Source organism: Salmo trutta, chromosome 6 (genome assembly GCF_901001165.1).
Source record: "Salmo trutta chromosome 6, fSalTru1.1, whole genome shotgun sequence".
Lineage (NCBI taxonomy): Eukaryota > Metazoa > Chordata > Actinopteri > Salmoniformes > Salmonidae > Salmo > Salmo trutta.
This window is the reverse complement of record NC_042962.1, coordinates 50,969,762-50,986,564: the sequence shown is the minus strand read 5'-3', so window position 1 is coordinate 50,986,564 and position 16,803 is coordinate 50,969,762. Positions and strand designations below refer to the sequence as shown.

The following is a 16,803-nucleotide window of genomic DNA, read 5'->3' as shown; positions in this document are numbered from 1 at the left end:
GGGCTTCTATCATCTTATCTTCTATCATTCTATTTGGGCTTCGATTTAAAAGGTAGCTAGCAAATGTGAAACGGATTGAAATGACAAGACTTGACAGCTGTATGAGTTCACCATTTACACAACATATGCTGCAACCTTTTGTAATTTTAATAGTTTGTTTCATATTGGCTGGCTTCCAACAATAGCTGCATTTGCAAAGCTAGCGAGCACCAATTCCGTTTCAGTGGTGTTTGCTATAATCTTTGCTACCCGGGTTAAATAAAGGTGAAATAAAATCAATAAATAAAAGTTCCCTTGCGACAATTTAGCTTTTGCAACGAGACCATTAAATATATTTAAGACAATGGTAGAAGAGTGTAGTTCTGTTCAGTTTGGAATTCAGTTTATCGCTGTCACGTCCTGGCCAGTATAAGGTTAATTGTTTTTGTAGTTTGGTCAGGGCGTGGCAGAGGGTATTTGTTTTATGTGGTTCAGGGTGGTGTGTTTTGTTAAAAGGGTGGTTGATTTAGTAATTCCGGGTTTTGGTTTATGTTTAAGTATTTCTATGTGGAGTCTAGTGAGTGTATGTCTATGTTAGGTTAATTGGGGTTGGGACTCTCAGTTGAAGGCAGGTGTTGTCTATCTGCCTTTGATTGAGAGTCCCATATAGTAGGGTGTGTTTGTGTTTGGATTTTGTGGGTGATTGTTCTGTGTGTAAGCCTTATGCTTAGCCAGACTGTTTGTAGTTGTTCGTTCGTTCTTTTGTTTTTGTTATTGTTATTTTGTACGTTCATTTTTGAAAGTTATTAAATAAACGTCAAGATGAGCATACAAGTACCTGCTGCGTTTTGGCCCACCTTCACCGACGACAACCGTGACAATCGCTAACCTTATCACAGGGACTTTGAAGCACTAACTTACATCATCTGCATGCTGATCTTGGAATAAATTGACGATAGCAAAGATTCCATCTTTGACGACGCCACATAAATGGAATAGGTACTAGCTAGCTTAATAATTAATATTTGCGGGCTAGCTCTGCATATTCAGCTAGTGTGTGTGCGTGATTGACTGGATTAACCTCACGTCAGTTACGTTCATTGAGTGCCTTTCAGACAGTAGACACGACCCCTCTGTTACCTTGCCAACTAAAGAACTGGCAGTGGATCAAACCATTGTGAGGCAAAGGTGTGGGGGGTCGCAATCTTTTGAAACTTAAAAACGCGCTATTAAGTGTCTATAATCAGCACAATTGCTTTCATTGCGTATTATTAATATTATTTAAATTACATAGTTATGTTTCAGTGATATATTGGGGGGGACAAATCATATTATTCCCAGGATGGGGGGGTCGTGTCCCCCCCCCCCCCCCCCCGGGATTTCCGCCTCTGGCTGATTCTATCTTTAAGTGTATTACAAATGTAATGAAAGTATGAATAGTATTTTTTAAATGTATTTGATTTTATCTGTACTTAAAGTAATTATAATAAAGCCCCTTTACAATGAGTAGGATTGACTGTGCTTTGTGTACTTTTTAAAGTGTACTTTAAATTCATAGCTTATAATGTTGTCCTTCAGTATTCTTAGAATACATACAGTTGAAGTTGGAAGTTTACATACACCTTAGCTAAATACATTTAAACTCAGTTTTTCACAATTCCTGACGTTTAATCCTAGTACAAATGCCCTGTCTTAGGTCAGTTAGGATCACCACTTTATTTTAAGAATGTGAAATGTCAGAATAATAGTAGAGAGAATGATTTATTTCAGCTTTTATTTCTTTCATCACATTCCCAGTGGGTCAGAAGTTTACATCACTCAATTAGTATTTGGTAGCATTGCCATTAAATTGTTTAACTTGGGTCAAACATTTCAGGTAGCCTTCCACAAACTTCCCACAATAAGTTGGGTGAATTTGGGCCCATTCCTCCTGACAGAGCTGGTGTAACTGAGTCAGGTTTGTAGGCCTCCTTGCTCGCAAACGCTTTTTCAGTTCTGCCCACAAATTTTCTATGGTATTGAAGTCAGGGCTTTGTGATGGACACTGCAATACCTTGACTTTGTTGTCTTTAAGCCATTTTGCCACAACTGTGGAAGTATGCTTGGGGTCATTGTCCATTTGGAAGACACATTTGCGACCAAGCTTTAACTTCCTGACTGATGTCTTGAGATGTTGCTTGAATATATACACTTAATTTTCCACCCTCATGATGCCATCTATTTTGTGAAGTGCACCAGTCCCTCCTGCAGCAAAGCACCCCCACAACATGATGCTGCCACTCCGTGCTTCACGTTTAGGATGGTGTTCTTCGACTTGCAAGCCTCCCCCTTTTTCCTCCAAATATAACAATGGTCATTATGGCCAAACAGTTCTATTTTTGTTTCATCAGACCAGAGGACATTTCTCCAAAAAGTACGATCTTTGTCCCGATGTGCAGTTGCAAACTGTAGCCTGGCATTTTTATGGAAGTTTTGGAGCAGTGACTTCTTCCTTGCTGAGCGGCCTTTCAGGTTATGTCGATACAGGACTCGTTTTACTGTGGATATAGATACTTTTGTACCTGTTTCCTCCAGCATCTTCACAAGGTCCTTTGCTGTTGTTCTGGGATTGATTTGCACTTTTCGCACCAAAGTACGTTCATCTCTAGGAGACAACATGTCTCCTTCCTGAGCGGTATGACGGCTGTGTGGTCCCATGGTGTTTATACTTGCGTACAATTGTTCGTTCAGATGAACGTGGTACCTTCATGTGTTTGGAAATTTCTCCCAAGGATGAACCAGACTTGTGGAGGTCTACAATTTTTTTCTGAGGTCTTGGCTAAATTATTTACATTTTCCCATGATGTCAAGCAAAGAGGCACTGAGTTTGAAGGTAGGCCTTCAAATACATCCAAATACATTCAGCTGTTTAAAGGCACAGTCAACTTAGTGTATGTAAACTTCTGACCCACTGGAATTGTGATACAGTGAATTATAAGTGAAATAATCTGTCTGTAAACAATTGTTGTAGATGTCCTAACCGACTTGCCAAAACTATAGTTTGTGAACAAGAAATTTATGGAGTGGTTGAAAAACGAGTTTTAATGACTCCAACCTAAGTGTTTGTAAACTTCCGGCTTCAACTGCATACTGGTCTTTAGTTTTAAACCATTTCGCAGCCATGTAGCCACCGCTCCACGGAGTCTGGTCTCTATTTAAATGGAGCATACTTCCAAAGTTGTGGCAAAATGGCTTAAGGACAACAAAGTCAAGGTAGAAGGCTACCCGAAACGTTTGACCCAAGTTAAACAATTTAAAGGCAATGCCACCGAATACTAATTGAGTGTATGTAAACTTCTGACCCGCTGGGAATGTGATGAAAGAAATAAAAGCTGAAATAAATCATTCTCTCTACTATTATTCTGACATTTCACATTCTTAAAATAAAGTGGTGATCCTAACTGACCTAAGACAGGGAATTTTTACTATGACTAAATGTCAGGAATTGTGAAAAACTAAGTTTAAAGGTATTGTGCATGTAAACTTCCGATTTCAACTGTATGTGCAGCATGAGCTGAATACGCTATTAAATGGTTTAAAGACTTCTATAACAGAAAATGGTAAGACCCTTTGAAACTCTCTCTCGAAGAAGAAGACTACACAGGAACATTCAGTCTGCAGCTCTTTATGCATTGTTAGCCTAGGAAACGCAACTGAAGACGAGAGACAAAGAACAATTTCCACTCACCAATATAGATGACAAGGCCCGCTGAACACGGCGTAGTACAGCTCTGGAAGATACGTTCTAACAGACACTCCGAGACCAAGAAGCTACGACTACAAAGGACATGGTGACCTCTGTTACACAACCAGAGACTTTCTGTTGACTGGCTCCCCAGAAAATGGACCGGGTGATTTCAACAGAGAGAGACGACAAAGACATACAAGCCTAAATATGCACATTGCATTTCTAATCCGAATGAGCGGTTGTTAGGGTGCTAAATATCCATATTTACGATTAGCGTATAATTCAACTGTATGTACGATAGTTGAATTCCTTTGTCTCTCCTTCTCCCGCTCTTTCGTTCCCCACACTCTTTCATTGTGTAACCAGCCATCATATCAGGTTAGTCCACTAAGGACTTTTCATTGTGTAACCAGCCATCATATCAGGTTAGTCCACTAAGGACTTTTCATTGTGTAACCGGCCATCATATCAGGTTAGTCCACTAAGGACTTTTCATTGTGTAACCGGCCATCATATCGGGTTAGTCCACTAAGGACTTTTCATTGTGTAACCGGCCATCATATCAGGTTAGTCCACTAAGGACTTTTCATTGTGTAACCAGCCATCATATCAGGTTAGTCCACTAAGGACTTTTCATTGTGTAACCAGCCATCATATCGGGTTAGTCCACTAAGGACTTTTCATTGTGTAACCAGCCATCATATCGGGTTAGTCCACTAAGGACTTTTCATTGTGTAACCAGCCATCATATCGGGTTAGTCCACTAAGGACTTTTCATTGTGTAACCAGCCATCATATCGGGTTAGTCCACTAAGGACTTTTCATTGTGTAACCAGCCATCATATCGGGTTAGTCCACTAAGGACTTTTCATTGTGTAACCAGCCATCATATCGGGTTAGTCCACTAAGGACTTTTCATTGTGTAACCAGCCATCATATCGGGATAGTCCACTAAGGAATTTTCATTGTGTAACCAGCCATCATATCGGGTTAGTCCACTAAGGACTTTTCATTGTGTAACCAGCCATCATATCGGGTTAGTCCACTAAGGACTTTTCATTGTGTAACCAGCCATCATATCGGGTTAGTCCACTAATGACTTTTCATTGTGTAACCAGCCATCATATCGGGTTAGTCCACTAAGGTCTTTTCATTGTGTAACCAGCCATCATATCGGGTTAGTCCACGAAGGACTTTTCATTGTGTAACCAGCCATCATATCGGGTTAGTCCACTAAGGACTTTTCATTGTGTAACCAGCCATCATATCGGGTTAGTCCACTAAGGACTTTTCATTGTGTAACCAGCCATCATATCGGGTTAGTCCACTAAGGACTTTTCATTGTGTAACCAGCCATCATATCGGGTTAGTCCACTAAGGACTTTTCATTGTGTAACCAGCCATCATATCAGGTTAGTCCACTAAGGACTTTTCATTGTGTAACCAGCCATCATATCGGGTTAGTCCACTAAGGACTTTTCATTGTGTAACCAGCCATCATATCAGGTTAGTCCACTAAAGACTTTTCATTGCGTAACCAGCCATCATATCAGGTTAGTCCACTAATGACTTTTCATTGTGTAACCAGCCATCATATCGGGTTAGTCCACTAAGGTCTTTTCATTGTGTAACCAGCCATCATATCAGGTTAGTCCACTAAGGACTTTTCATTGTGTAACCAGCCATCATATCGGGTTAGTCCACTAAGGACTTTTCATTGTGTAACCAGCCATCATATCGGGTAAGTCCACTAAGGACTTTTCATTGTGTAACCAGCCATCATATCGGGTTAGTCCACTAAGGACTTTTCATTGTGTAACCAGCCATCATATCAGGTTAGTCCACTAAGGACTTTTCATTGTGTAACCAGCCATCATATCGGGTTAGTCCACTAAGGACTTTTCATTGTGTAACCAGCCATCATATCGGGTTAGTCCACTAAGGACTTTTCATTGTGTAACCAGCCATCATATCGGGTTAGTCCACTAAGGACTTTTCATTGTGTAACCAGCCATCATATCGGGATAGTCCACTAAGGAATTTTCATTGTGTAACCAGCCATCATATCGGGTTAGTCCACTAAGGACTTTTCATTGTGTAACCAGCCATCATATCGGGTTAGTCCACTAAGGACTTTTCATTGTGTAACCAGCCATCATATCGGGTTAGTCCACTAATGACTTTTCATTGTGTAACCAGCCATCATATCGGGTTAGTCCACTAAGGTCTTTTCATTGTGTAACCAGCCATCATATCGGGTTAGTCCACGAAGGACTTTTCATTGTGTAACCAGCCATCATATCGGGTTAGTCCACTAAGGACTTTTCATTGTGTAACCAGCCATCATATCGGGTTAGTCCACTAAGGACTTTTCATTGTGTAACCAGCCATCATATCGGGTTAGTCCACTAAGGACTTTTCATTGTGTAACCAGCCATCATATCGGGTTAGTCCACTAAGGACTTTTCATTGTGTAACCAGCCATCATATCGGGTTAGTCCACTAAGGACTTTTCATTGTGTAACCAGCCATCATATCGGGTTAGTCCACTAAGGACTTTTCATTGTGTAACCAGCCATCATATCAGGTTAGTCCACTAAAGACTTTTCATTGCGTAACCAGCCATCATATCAGGTTAGTCCACTAATGACTTTTCATTGTGTAACCAGCCATCATATCGGGTTAGTCCACTAAGGTCTTTTCATTGTGTAACCAGCCATCATATCAGGTTAGTCCACTAAGGACTTTTCATTGTGTAACCAGCCATCATATCGGGTTAGTCCACTAAGGACTTTTCATTGTGTAACCAGCCATCATATCGGGTTAGTCCACTAAGGACTTTTCATTGTGTAACCAGCCATCATATCGGGTTAGTCCACTAAGGACTTTTCATTGTGTAACCAGCCATCATATCAGGTTAGTCCACTAAGGACTTTTCATTGTGTAACCAGCCATCATATCGGGTTAGTCCACTAAGGACTTTTCATTGTGTAACCAGCCATCATATCAGGTTAGTCCACTAAGGACTTTTCATTGTGTAACCAGCCATCATATCGGGTTAGTCCACTAAGGACTTTTCATTGTGTAACCAGCCATCATATCAGGTTAGTCCACTAAAGACTTTTCATTGCGTAACCAGCCATCATATCAGGTTAGTCCACTAATGACTTTTCATTGTGTAACCAGCCATCATATCGGGTTAGTCCACTAAGGTCTTTTCATTGTGTAACCAGCCATCATATCAGGTTAGTCCACTAAGGACTTTTCATTGTGTAACCAGCCATCATATCGGGTTAGTCCACTAATGACTTTTCATTGTGTAACCAGCCATCATATCAGGTTAGTCCACTAAGGACTATTCATTGTGTAACCAGCCATCATATCGGGTTAGTCCACTAAGGACTTTTCATTGTGTAACCAGCCATCATATCGGGTTAGTCCACTAAGGACTTTTCATTGTGTAACCAGCCATCATATCGGGTTAGTCCACTAAGGACTTTTCATTGTGTAACCAGCCATCATATCGGGTTAGTCCACTTAGGACTTTTCATTGTGTAACCAGCCATCATATCAGGTTAGTCCACTAAGGACTTTTCATTGTGTAACCAGCCATCAAATCAGGTTAGTCCACTAAGGACTTTTCATTGTGTAACCAGCCATCATATCGGGTTAGTCCACTAAGGACTTTTCATTGTGTAACCAGCCATCATATCTGGTTAGTCCACTAAGGTCTTTTCATTGTGTAACCAGCCATCATATCGGGTTAGTCCACTAAGGACTTTTCATTGTGTAACCAGCCATCATATCGGGTTAGTCCACTAAGGACTTTTCATTGTGTAACCAGCCATCATATCGGGTTAGTCCACTAAGGACTTTTCATTGTGTAACCAGCCATCATATCGGGTTAGTCCACTAAGGACTTTTCATTGTGTAACCAGCCATCATATAAGGTTAGTCCACTAAGGACTTTTCATTGTGTAACCAGCCATCATATCGGGTTAGTCCACTAAGGACTTTTCATTGTGTAACCAGCCATCATATCGGGTTAGTCCACTAAGGACTTTTCATTGTGTAACCAGCCATCATATCGGGTTAGTCCACTAATGACTTTTCATTGTGTAACCAGCCATCATATCGGGTTAGTCCACTAAGGACTTTTCATTGTGTAACCAGCCATCATATCGGGTTAGTCCACTAAGGACTTTTCATTGTGTAACCAGCCATCATATCGGGTTAGTCCACTAAGGACTTTTCATTGTGTAACCAGCCATCATATCGGGTTAGTCCACTAAGGACTTTTCATTGTGTAACCAGCCATCACATCGGGTTAGTCCACTAAGGACTTTTCATTGTGTAACCAGCCATCATATCGGGTTAGTCCACTAAGGACTTTTCATTGTGTGACCAGCCATCATATCGGGTTAGTCCACTAAGGACTTTCCATTGTGTAACCAGCCATCATATCAGGTTAGTCCACTAAGGACTTTTCATTGTGTGACCAGCCATCATATCGGGTTAGTCCACTAAGGACTTTTCATTGTGTAACCAGCCATCATATTGGGTTAGTCCACTAAGGACTTTTCATTGTGTAACCAGCCATCATATCGGATTAGTCCACTAAGGACTTTTCATTGTGTAACCAGCCATCATATCAGGTTAGTCCACTAATGACTTTTCATTGTGTAACCAGCCATCATATCGGGTTAGTCCACTAAGGACTTTTCATTGTGTAACCAGCCATCATATCGGGTTAGTCCACTAAGGACTTTTCATTGTGTAACCAGCCATCATATCGGGTTAGTCCACTAAGGACTTTTCATTGTGCAACCAGCCATCATATCGGGTTAGTCCACTAAGGACTTTTCATTGTGTAACCAGCCATCATATCGAGTTAGTCCACTAAGGACTTTTCATTGTGTAACCAGCCATCATATCGGGTTAGTCCACTAAGGACTTTTCATTGTGTAACCAGCCATCATATCGGGTTAGTCCACTAAGGACTTTTCATTGCATCATGTTAATAATCAGTGTATAATCTATCCTGTGTGTGTGTTTATGTAATTCTGTGTGATTATTTAGTTAGTTTGTAAATAAATAATTAGGCCAATTTGTGTATCGCTGATTCATCATGGAGACTAGGGTTCATGTAGATTTATAGGATATTACGACGTTCAGAATGAGACTGAAATAGGAGCAAATGATTGATGGATGACGGCTAGTATATCGAGATATTCTGATATTCTTGAGTTAAGTTGGGAAACAGTAACTCGTTAAATAAACTTTTCCCGTGGTACCCCAGATTACTACTTAATTCATTGTTATATGATTCATTTAATTTAATTGTGTAATAATTGAACGTGGTATGTAATTACTCGATTAATAGCCATGACACAGCAGCTACACATCAGAACACTCAACCCTCAACCTTTGCCCACTGACTGGGAGAGGAACCTAACTCTGCCCATCATCGTGAGATGCTGCCACCATTTCAGATTGGTGATATTGCACTTAACATACTCAGCTTCACATACTGTAAAAAACATGTATATTTACCCTTATTTTACCATGTAAGTTGACAGAACACTTTCTCATTCACAGCAACGACCTGGGGAATAGTTACAGGAAAGAAGAGGGGGGATGAATGAGACAATTGGCAGTACATCTTTACTCTTCCGAGCCTCCTCTCCATGTGCCTCTGCTCAATGCAACTCTTCTAGACGAACCTCCTCTACTTGGCTCAGGAGTTTCTTCATAGAGGGAAATATTATTAGATACAAATGTAATTGATCAGATACATCATGCAACATATCTACAATTTAACATTTCAGGTTTTAATAGTTATTACTGCTATCACACACACTGATGAATCAGTCTTACCTTACGATGACATTGCAAGCGCAGCTATTGTCCTCCCCCTTAAGAGTTGTGAGAATGTGTACCACATACTTGTGAAAATAGTACCAAAGCTATTAAAACAAACTGTAGAGAATATTTGTGTGTGTGTGTGTGTGTGTTTGTGTGTGTGTGTGTGCGCACGAGTGTGCTGTCTATCAGTGGAGAGCATTGAAACTGGCATTACACTCTAAAGTTCACCTGACAAATTGACAGGCAGACAGACAGCATTAGCCTAGGCCACTACAAGACAGACAATTACAAGAGCTTGGGAATAGGAATTTCTATCTGCAAAAATATTATTCTGAGATAATTGGCTTTAAAGTTTCCGAACCGTCATTGGTTTGAATGGTGTCAGCAATTTGTATATTTTGAACTTAAAATTAATTGTGGTATTAAAATAGTTAGAGAACATTGAACAGAACAAGGCTATGTCAATAGCTACATTTTCACCAAAATGCAGATAGAACCTTATCATCCCAAACCATACAAACCGGATTTCCCGCCAGTATGCAGGCATACGCCCATGTGAGATGTCATGACCTAGGTTTACCTATGGAAATGAAACGTATTTCTCAACATTGTGTGACCCACAGGCGAGTGAGAGACAGAGAAAAAAAGAGGGCGAGCGAGAGAGACAGAGAGAGAGAGGCTACTGCCGCATAAAATAGTAGACAGTGATATCCACACCATTTCCATGGTTTGGCTGCGTTTGGTGGATTCGACTAAACAATTTGAACTTTGAAAAAATATCAGTGCTTGGATGTGAATTTATCTACGCATCACTACCTTTTTGTGGATATAATTCACTCCTTTTCCTGGACTTACACACAGGTATATTCAGATCTTTCTTGAAATTGATTGATGTCGGTGCCGGAAATATATACGATATTCGCTTTAAAAAACATGAATAACTAGGCTACTTGCCGTTTCCAAGACATTGTTAAATACATTGTATAACTGTTTGTTTTTTATTATAGTCCCAAACTCTCCAAACTGGTTCTACCAGCAAGGGTGCGCTGTGACACAGGCCTTTCCTCTTTGCAAAATACACCCGTTTGCGATGTGACATTGAGCAGGAAACACGCGTATGAGATGTTCCCCACACCATTGTGGAAATGTATTTTTCCAATTACAGTACAGCTTCTAAGCAGACATTTCTGATTATTCCACATTTAGCTCTATCATCAGAGTTATACAGCAAGTAACTGCATGCTTTTCATGATCAGTAAACATCAATTGATCAAGTATTTTCATACATATGTGATAGTAACCTATTCATTTGGCATGAGCTACCTAGCTAGCTAAGCAAACAACGTGTCATTTAGCATATAATAGGTTCATGGAAAGAGTTTGACATCGGCAAGTCCTCCTCCAGGTAAAGTTGTCAGTCAGAACTACTGTCATCACCACTACATCCAGAACAGCGCTGCCAAGATCCTGATGAGAAACTGAAAGGTGTCATCATGTATTTGTTCGCAAACATCCTTTCTGAATTTAAAAGTAATCCAAGAAGTAATCATCTAGATTTTCAAAAGTATCTGTAATCTGATTACAATATTTTTGCTAATAACATACCTGATTACAGTTACCATCTAGGTGATATTTGTGTTGGGTGGGTCTTTCCAAATCGTCTTTCTTGATGGGAGGCTTATATTTGGTGTGGGGGGGATGTTTGCCAGGACAGGGAGCCAGGGAAGCGGGTGGATCATAGTGTGCCAGATCCTAAATAAAACGAATCTTAACTAATCCAATCTGTAAGTGGTTGGATTCATTTCACCTGTTAATGACATGGTTATGCAGTTTAGACAGTTTAGTCTCATTTATCAATCTTTCCTACCTTGGCAGTCATTCTAACTGCAGATTGTGGGTGATGCGCATGATGGCATTTAGCTGTGTGTCGACTGTGTGTGTGTGTGTGTGTGGTAAGCACAGAGACAGAAGAGGAAGCGAGACATCCCACTCCCTAATTTTTTTCTGGTTCGTATTCAGTCAACTAAGCAGACCAGACCCAGCTGCTAATGCATTGGTGCCGATGCGAGAGCCACCCCGTTAAGCAGACCAGAACGGACTTTAAAAAAATATTTATCCCACATAGCAGTGGTTGATTTATTTTATTTGACAGTTTAACAAATACATACACATAGTACAAATCTAGACAGAGCTAATACAACAAAGTCAATAACTTATTTCCATTGTGTCCCTTGCTGTTGTTTCCATTCTGGTCCATGTGGATTTTATATGTTTTTCATGTCATACGTGCTCCCCTGCTGCAAAGCCACTATTGCCCTCTCTGGGACAAATAATGCTGAAAGTTGAAACTTGAACTTGAGGCCCATTGAGTGTCATTAGATACAGTATTTTGCATGTCATGAATGTCTTAATTTCACTCTAAGGATCAGAGGCTGCGTTTAAACAGGCAGCCCAATTCTGATCTTTTGCCCAATTATGTGCAAAAGAGCTGATCTGATTGGTCAAAAGACCAATTTATGAGAAAGAACAGAATTGGGCTGCCTGTGTAAACGCAGCCAGGGAGCAAGTGCGACTACATTATTAACTTTCACTTCTCTTCAAAGGTCACCTCAATCTTCACCTTCTATAAACTACCTTCCTAGATCTGGCTTATGACGGTGAAGACGCGTATGTTCCCTTTACTGATAGTTTCTGCTCTGGCAGTTATGGTCTACTTCATCTTCACATTGTCCAGGTACCGTGAAGCCTCTGCCGTACAATCAATAAATAAAAGTGTGATCAGTAATAAAAGTGCCAAAACATTGTCTGGGACACACATTTCTGCTGTAGAAATACAACATGTGTCCATGATTCCTCAGGTCACAGCCAGGCAACCACCAGCACCTCTATCCGCACCACATCTCTGACCAGTCCATCACGCCTGTCAACGACACCAAACACTTCATGGTGGGGGCCTACAAGGAACATCGTTTGGAGGGAAGCTTCGTACGCATCATCAGTATCTTCAGACGAGACTCTGTCCAGCCTCTGTACTGTGTGTTCTACTGTGGGAGTCACTGGGCTAATGGAATGAAGGCTGAAGTCCAGATGCACTCTGATCACTTTGGTACCTGCTATTTACTATTTGGTTTTAGCCCTGCACTGACACACCTGAATTAATAACTCAATCAATGAAATAAGGGGCTTGGTGTTTCGCTGATTAGTTTGTTGATTTAGTTTACACTAGACAGTAATTATATGTCCCTGTTCTATATTGGGATAAAGGTTTCCGCTTCGTGACGACCGACGTCCTATGTCCGAATCTTCCCGACTGCAACCCGTCACACGTGACCCTCGCCACACATGCTGACGCCAAGCTCGCTCAGAACCAAACCTTCCTCCGCATCCAGAACCTTGTGAAAAGGGAGGAAGAGGAGTTTCAGTTCAACTTCACTGTCTGTTGGTCCAATTTATTTGGTGATTATAACAACGTGCTTCAGGTCACCCAGACTCTGGAGATGTACAAGTGAGTATTGATTGAGTGATTGGTTCATTGATTGATGGATTGCTTGATTGATGGATTGCTTGATTGGTTAATTGATTGGTTGATTGGTTAATTGATTGATTGCTATGTTGCAGGTTGTTGGGAGTGCAGCATGTTGTGGTGTATAACACCAGCTGTGGACCAGACCTGGAGAGACTGCTACAGAGTTATACACAGGAGGGCTTTGTGGAGGTAGGAATGAATTGATTGGATGGATGGATAGATAGGATTCATTAACTGATTGATTGAATGCAGGTGGTGCCCTGGCCTATCGACCAACACATGAACCCGTCCCGTGGGTGGCAGCCCAGTGAACATGGAGGGGACATCCACTACTACGGCCAGTTGACCACTCTAAATGACTGTGTCTACAGACATATGTATCAGTCACGCTATGTACTGCTGAACGACATCGATGAGATTATAGCTCCATACCAGCATCAAACCCTGCCCCAGATGATGGATGTACTTCAGAGGCAAAACCCAAAGGTAGGGGGAGGACTCAGGGAAGTACGGTGTATGTGTGTAGATCATTACGTGTGTAGTATGCATATGTTAGGCTGTGTTTACACAGGCATCCCAATGCTGATTTTTTTCCTCAATTATTTGGCACATCTGAAAGAAATGTGATATTTTCCCCAATTTGTAAACAGCATTTTTCAGTGTGATTGTGCAAGTCTGATATGAGTCAAAATACAATAGTGTGGACAGTGAGAAAAATAGATCACATATGAAGGAAAATAATCTGAATTAATTCTCTCTCTCTTTCGCCTTCTCTCACTCCACCCTCCATCTCCCCAGGCCGAAGTGTTCCTCATAGAGAACCACATCTTCCCTAAGTCCCAGTTTGAGCCCAGTGGAAGGTTTGAACGACCCCGCTGGCGGGATGTTCCAGGGATCAACATCATGGAGCACATCTACAGAGAGGAGCCAGACTATCGCATCTACCACCCCTCCAAGATGATAGTACGGCCCAGGTTAGAATCTACCACCCCTCCAAGATGATAGTACAGCCCAGGTTAAAATGTACCACCCCTCCAAGATGATAGTACGGCCCAGGTTAGAATCTACAACCCCTCCAAGATGATAGTACAGCCCAGGTTAGAACCTAATACCCCTCCAAGATGATACTATGGCCCAGAGTAGTATACTAAGAAGCTAACTAGATATACTCAGGATTTTCAGTGGATATTGCTTGTCCTCCTGCCGCTAACTCTAGCAGACTTATAACTGCTCATGCATGTCGCACGTGGCTAGTCGAACTCCGAACTCTTCAGAGACAAAGCTGAAACATAAATCCATGGGCAAGTCAGTGCCACATTTAAATTCTTTCCAAAATCAACATGAAATTAAAGCTATCTTGCAAATTCTGCAGGTTATGGAGTGAAAAAGGTTATTAGAAGTGCCGTCTTTCTGTCACGTTCTGACCAGTAAAGGGGTTGTTTGTTATTGTAGTTTGGTCAGGACGTGGCAGGGGGGTATTTGTTTTATGTGGTTTGGGGTGTGTGTTTATGTAGAGGGGTGTTTGGTTAGTGTTTTTTGGGCTATGTTCTATGTTAGTATATTTCTATGATCTAGTCTAGTCTTTTTAGTTCTATGTTTAGTTTATTGATTTGGCCTTCAATTGGAGGCAGCTGTTCCTCGTTGCCTCTGATTGAAGGTCCTATATAGAGGGGTGTGTTTTGTTTGGATTTTGTGGGAAGTTGTGATTGCATAGCTGTGTTTAGCCTGTAATCCTGTTCGTTTGTACGGTTTGTTTTCATAGTTAAGTGTTCAAAAATAAATATATAATGAGCACTCAACCCGCTGCGCTTTGGTCCACTTACTGCGACGACCGTTACACTTTCTTTAATTACGTATCGTTCATGCCGTCTTTGGTGTGTTTATCAATGCACAAGCACCTTTTTTCCCCTACAACAAATAAAATAATTTTATAAAGTCATACAAAAGTCATACTGTGAGTGATGTTTCAAATGCATCCTGTCATTACTAAATGTGTAATGTGATAGCTATTTAATACTACCATTTTTTTTTTTTTTACACAAAAAAGCATTTGGTTAATACAATATTTAATCAGTGGTCCTCTTCAAATCAAAGGGATGATGGGAACCTGATCTCATTGGTCCTGAACACCCGGCTCAGACATTTCATTCAGGATAAGTAGAGTTAGCCCTGAGTTAGCCTGCCTCGGAGCAGGTTAGTTCCTAAGGATACTTTGCCATAGAAGTGTACCTGGATAAAAGGTGAGCCACATTTGTGAGTAATATCTCGAGTTGAGCTCAGAGTTTGTAGTATAGGGCTCTGGTTAGAATCTACCAACCCTACAAGATGAATGTACAAGCCAGGTTAGAATAGAATACAACCTCTGTCTAACAACCCCAGGGCAGTGGAGCAGACATCAGTCCACTCTAACAACCCTTCTGTGTGTCTGACCCCAGGGCAATGGAGCAGACATCAGTCCACTCTGTCTAACAACCCTTCTGTGTCTCTGACCCCAGGGCAATGGAGCAGACATCGGTCCACTCTGTCTAACAACCCTCCTGTGTCTCTGACCCCAGGGCAGTGGAGCAGACGTCGGTCCACTCTGTGCTGCGTAACTTCGGGCAGACAGTGAAGGTTCCTCCTAACGTGTGTCATATCATCCATGTCAGAGTTCCCCTACGAGGAGGACTGACCAAGGAGGAGCTGCATGAAGACAAGAGGATCTGGGACTACGAGAAACAACTGGTGCCTAATATAGATAAAGCATTGGAGAAGGCAGGACTACTGCGCATGTGAATGGATTTGCTTCATGCTGAACCAAACCTGCAGAGAAGTTTAGCCCCACACTTGAACGCTCTTAGTTGTTGCAGACATTGAATCGCTATGCTGTTTACTTTGTGCCTCTACGTCATATCGCTGATTCCAGGGGCAAAAATCTGATATCAACTTTGGAGGGGACAATTACATGAAATTTTCTCAAGAGCAATTCCTGAGGGGGACACCAAAAGTAGTGCTGTAACACATAGCCTACATTGTATATGGTAAATGTATATTGAGGAACCAAAGAAATAAGGTGTTTGCCATACTCCTAACTACCGGTACGCAAAACAACACAACTAATCACAACAGCAATACCATTGCCTTTAACAAATCTTAGTTCAGTCACCAGTTTAAGTTGAGAGTGGGGGTATCCATGGCATTTTCCAATTATGTTCCTATTTTACAAGTCAAAAAAATTGAGAACCTTTCATAATGTTGCCAAACAAAGACTCAACAAACTTCCCTGAAACTCCCTGTCTCTGCCAGTCTGTCCCTGCATATCTGTCCCCAACTCTGCTGTCTGTGTGCCATCTGTTGCCTGCTCTGCCTAATGACATCATTGTGAAACATTTCCATTAGAATTTAATTTCTTTCTTATGAACATTTTATCAAGTAGTCTTTGAGATATTAGGCTACTAGGGTTCTTACTTTGCGTTTTGGTGTACTGAAAAATACTCTGATGTCCGTCTTTTATTTTTCTGCCATTTTTCTACCTGGCTGGCTGCCTGGCTACATGTGTGTGTAGGTTATTTACAGTAGGAGATGGGCTTCTATCATCTTATCTTCTATCATTCTATTTGGGCTTCGATTTAAAAGGTAGCTAGCAAATGTGAAACGGATTGAAATGACAAGACTTGACAGCTGTATGATTTCACCATTTACACAACATATGCTGCAACCTTTTGTA

The 16,803-nt window shown here is 41.2% G+C and overlaps 1 protein-coding gene across 2 annotated transcripts; it reads left to right on the top strand.

The window, feature by feature from the left end:
* The first annotated feature begins 10,029 nt into the window (after positions 1-10,029).
* LOC115196167 (uncharacterized) lies at positions 10,030-16,003 on the top strand. 2 transcript variants are annotated; one of them, XM_029756790.1, is made up of 8 exons: positions 10,030-10,432; positions 12,214-12,305; positions 12,430-12,677; positions 12,836-13,076; positions 13,190-13,286; positions 13,350-13,583; positions 13,896-14,071; positions 15,653-16,003. In XM_029756790.1, the coding sequence occupies exons 2-8, from the start codon at positions 12,223-12,225 to the stop codon at positions 15,870-15,872; spliced, it is 1,299 nt and encodes a 432-aa protein (XP_029612650.1). In that variant the 5' UTR covers positions 10,030-10,432; positions 12,214-12,222; the 3' UTR covers positions 15,873-16,003. The 2 variants fall into 2 exon arrangements, with proteins under 2 accessions (XP_029612650.1, XP_029612649.1); XM_029756789.1 differs by having other exon boundaries at positions 12,175-12,305.
* The last annotated feature ends 800 nt before the right edge of the window (positions 16,004-16,803 follow it).

Excerpts from the sequence above, each read along its gene's own strand:
- LOC115196167 (XM_029756790.1), top strand. The coding sequence starts at position 12,223 with ATGACGGTGAAGACGCGTATGTTCCCTTTACTGATAGTTTCTGCTCTG. Across the intron at positions 12,306-12,429 it reads TTCATCTTCACATTGTCCAG|GTCACAGCCAGGCAACCACC; the intron begins GTACCGTGAAGC and ends ATGATTCCTCAG. Across the intron at positions 13,287-13,349 it reads CACAGGAGGGCTTTGTGGAG|GTGGTGCCCTGGCCTATCGA; the intron begins GTAGGAATGAAT and ends GATTGAATGCAG.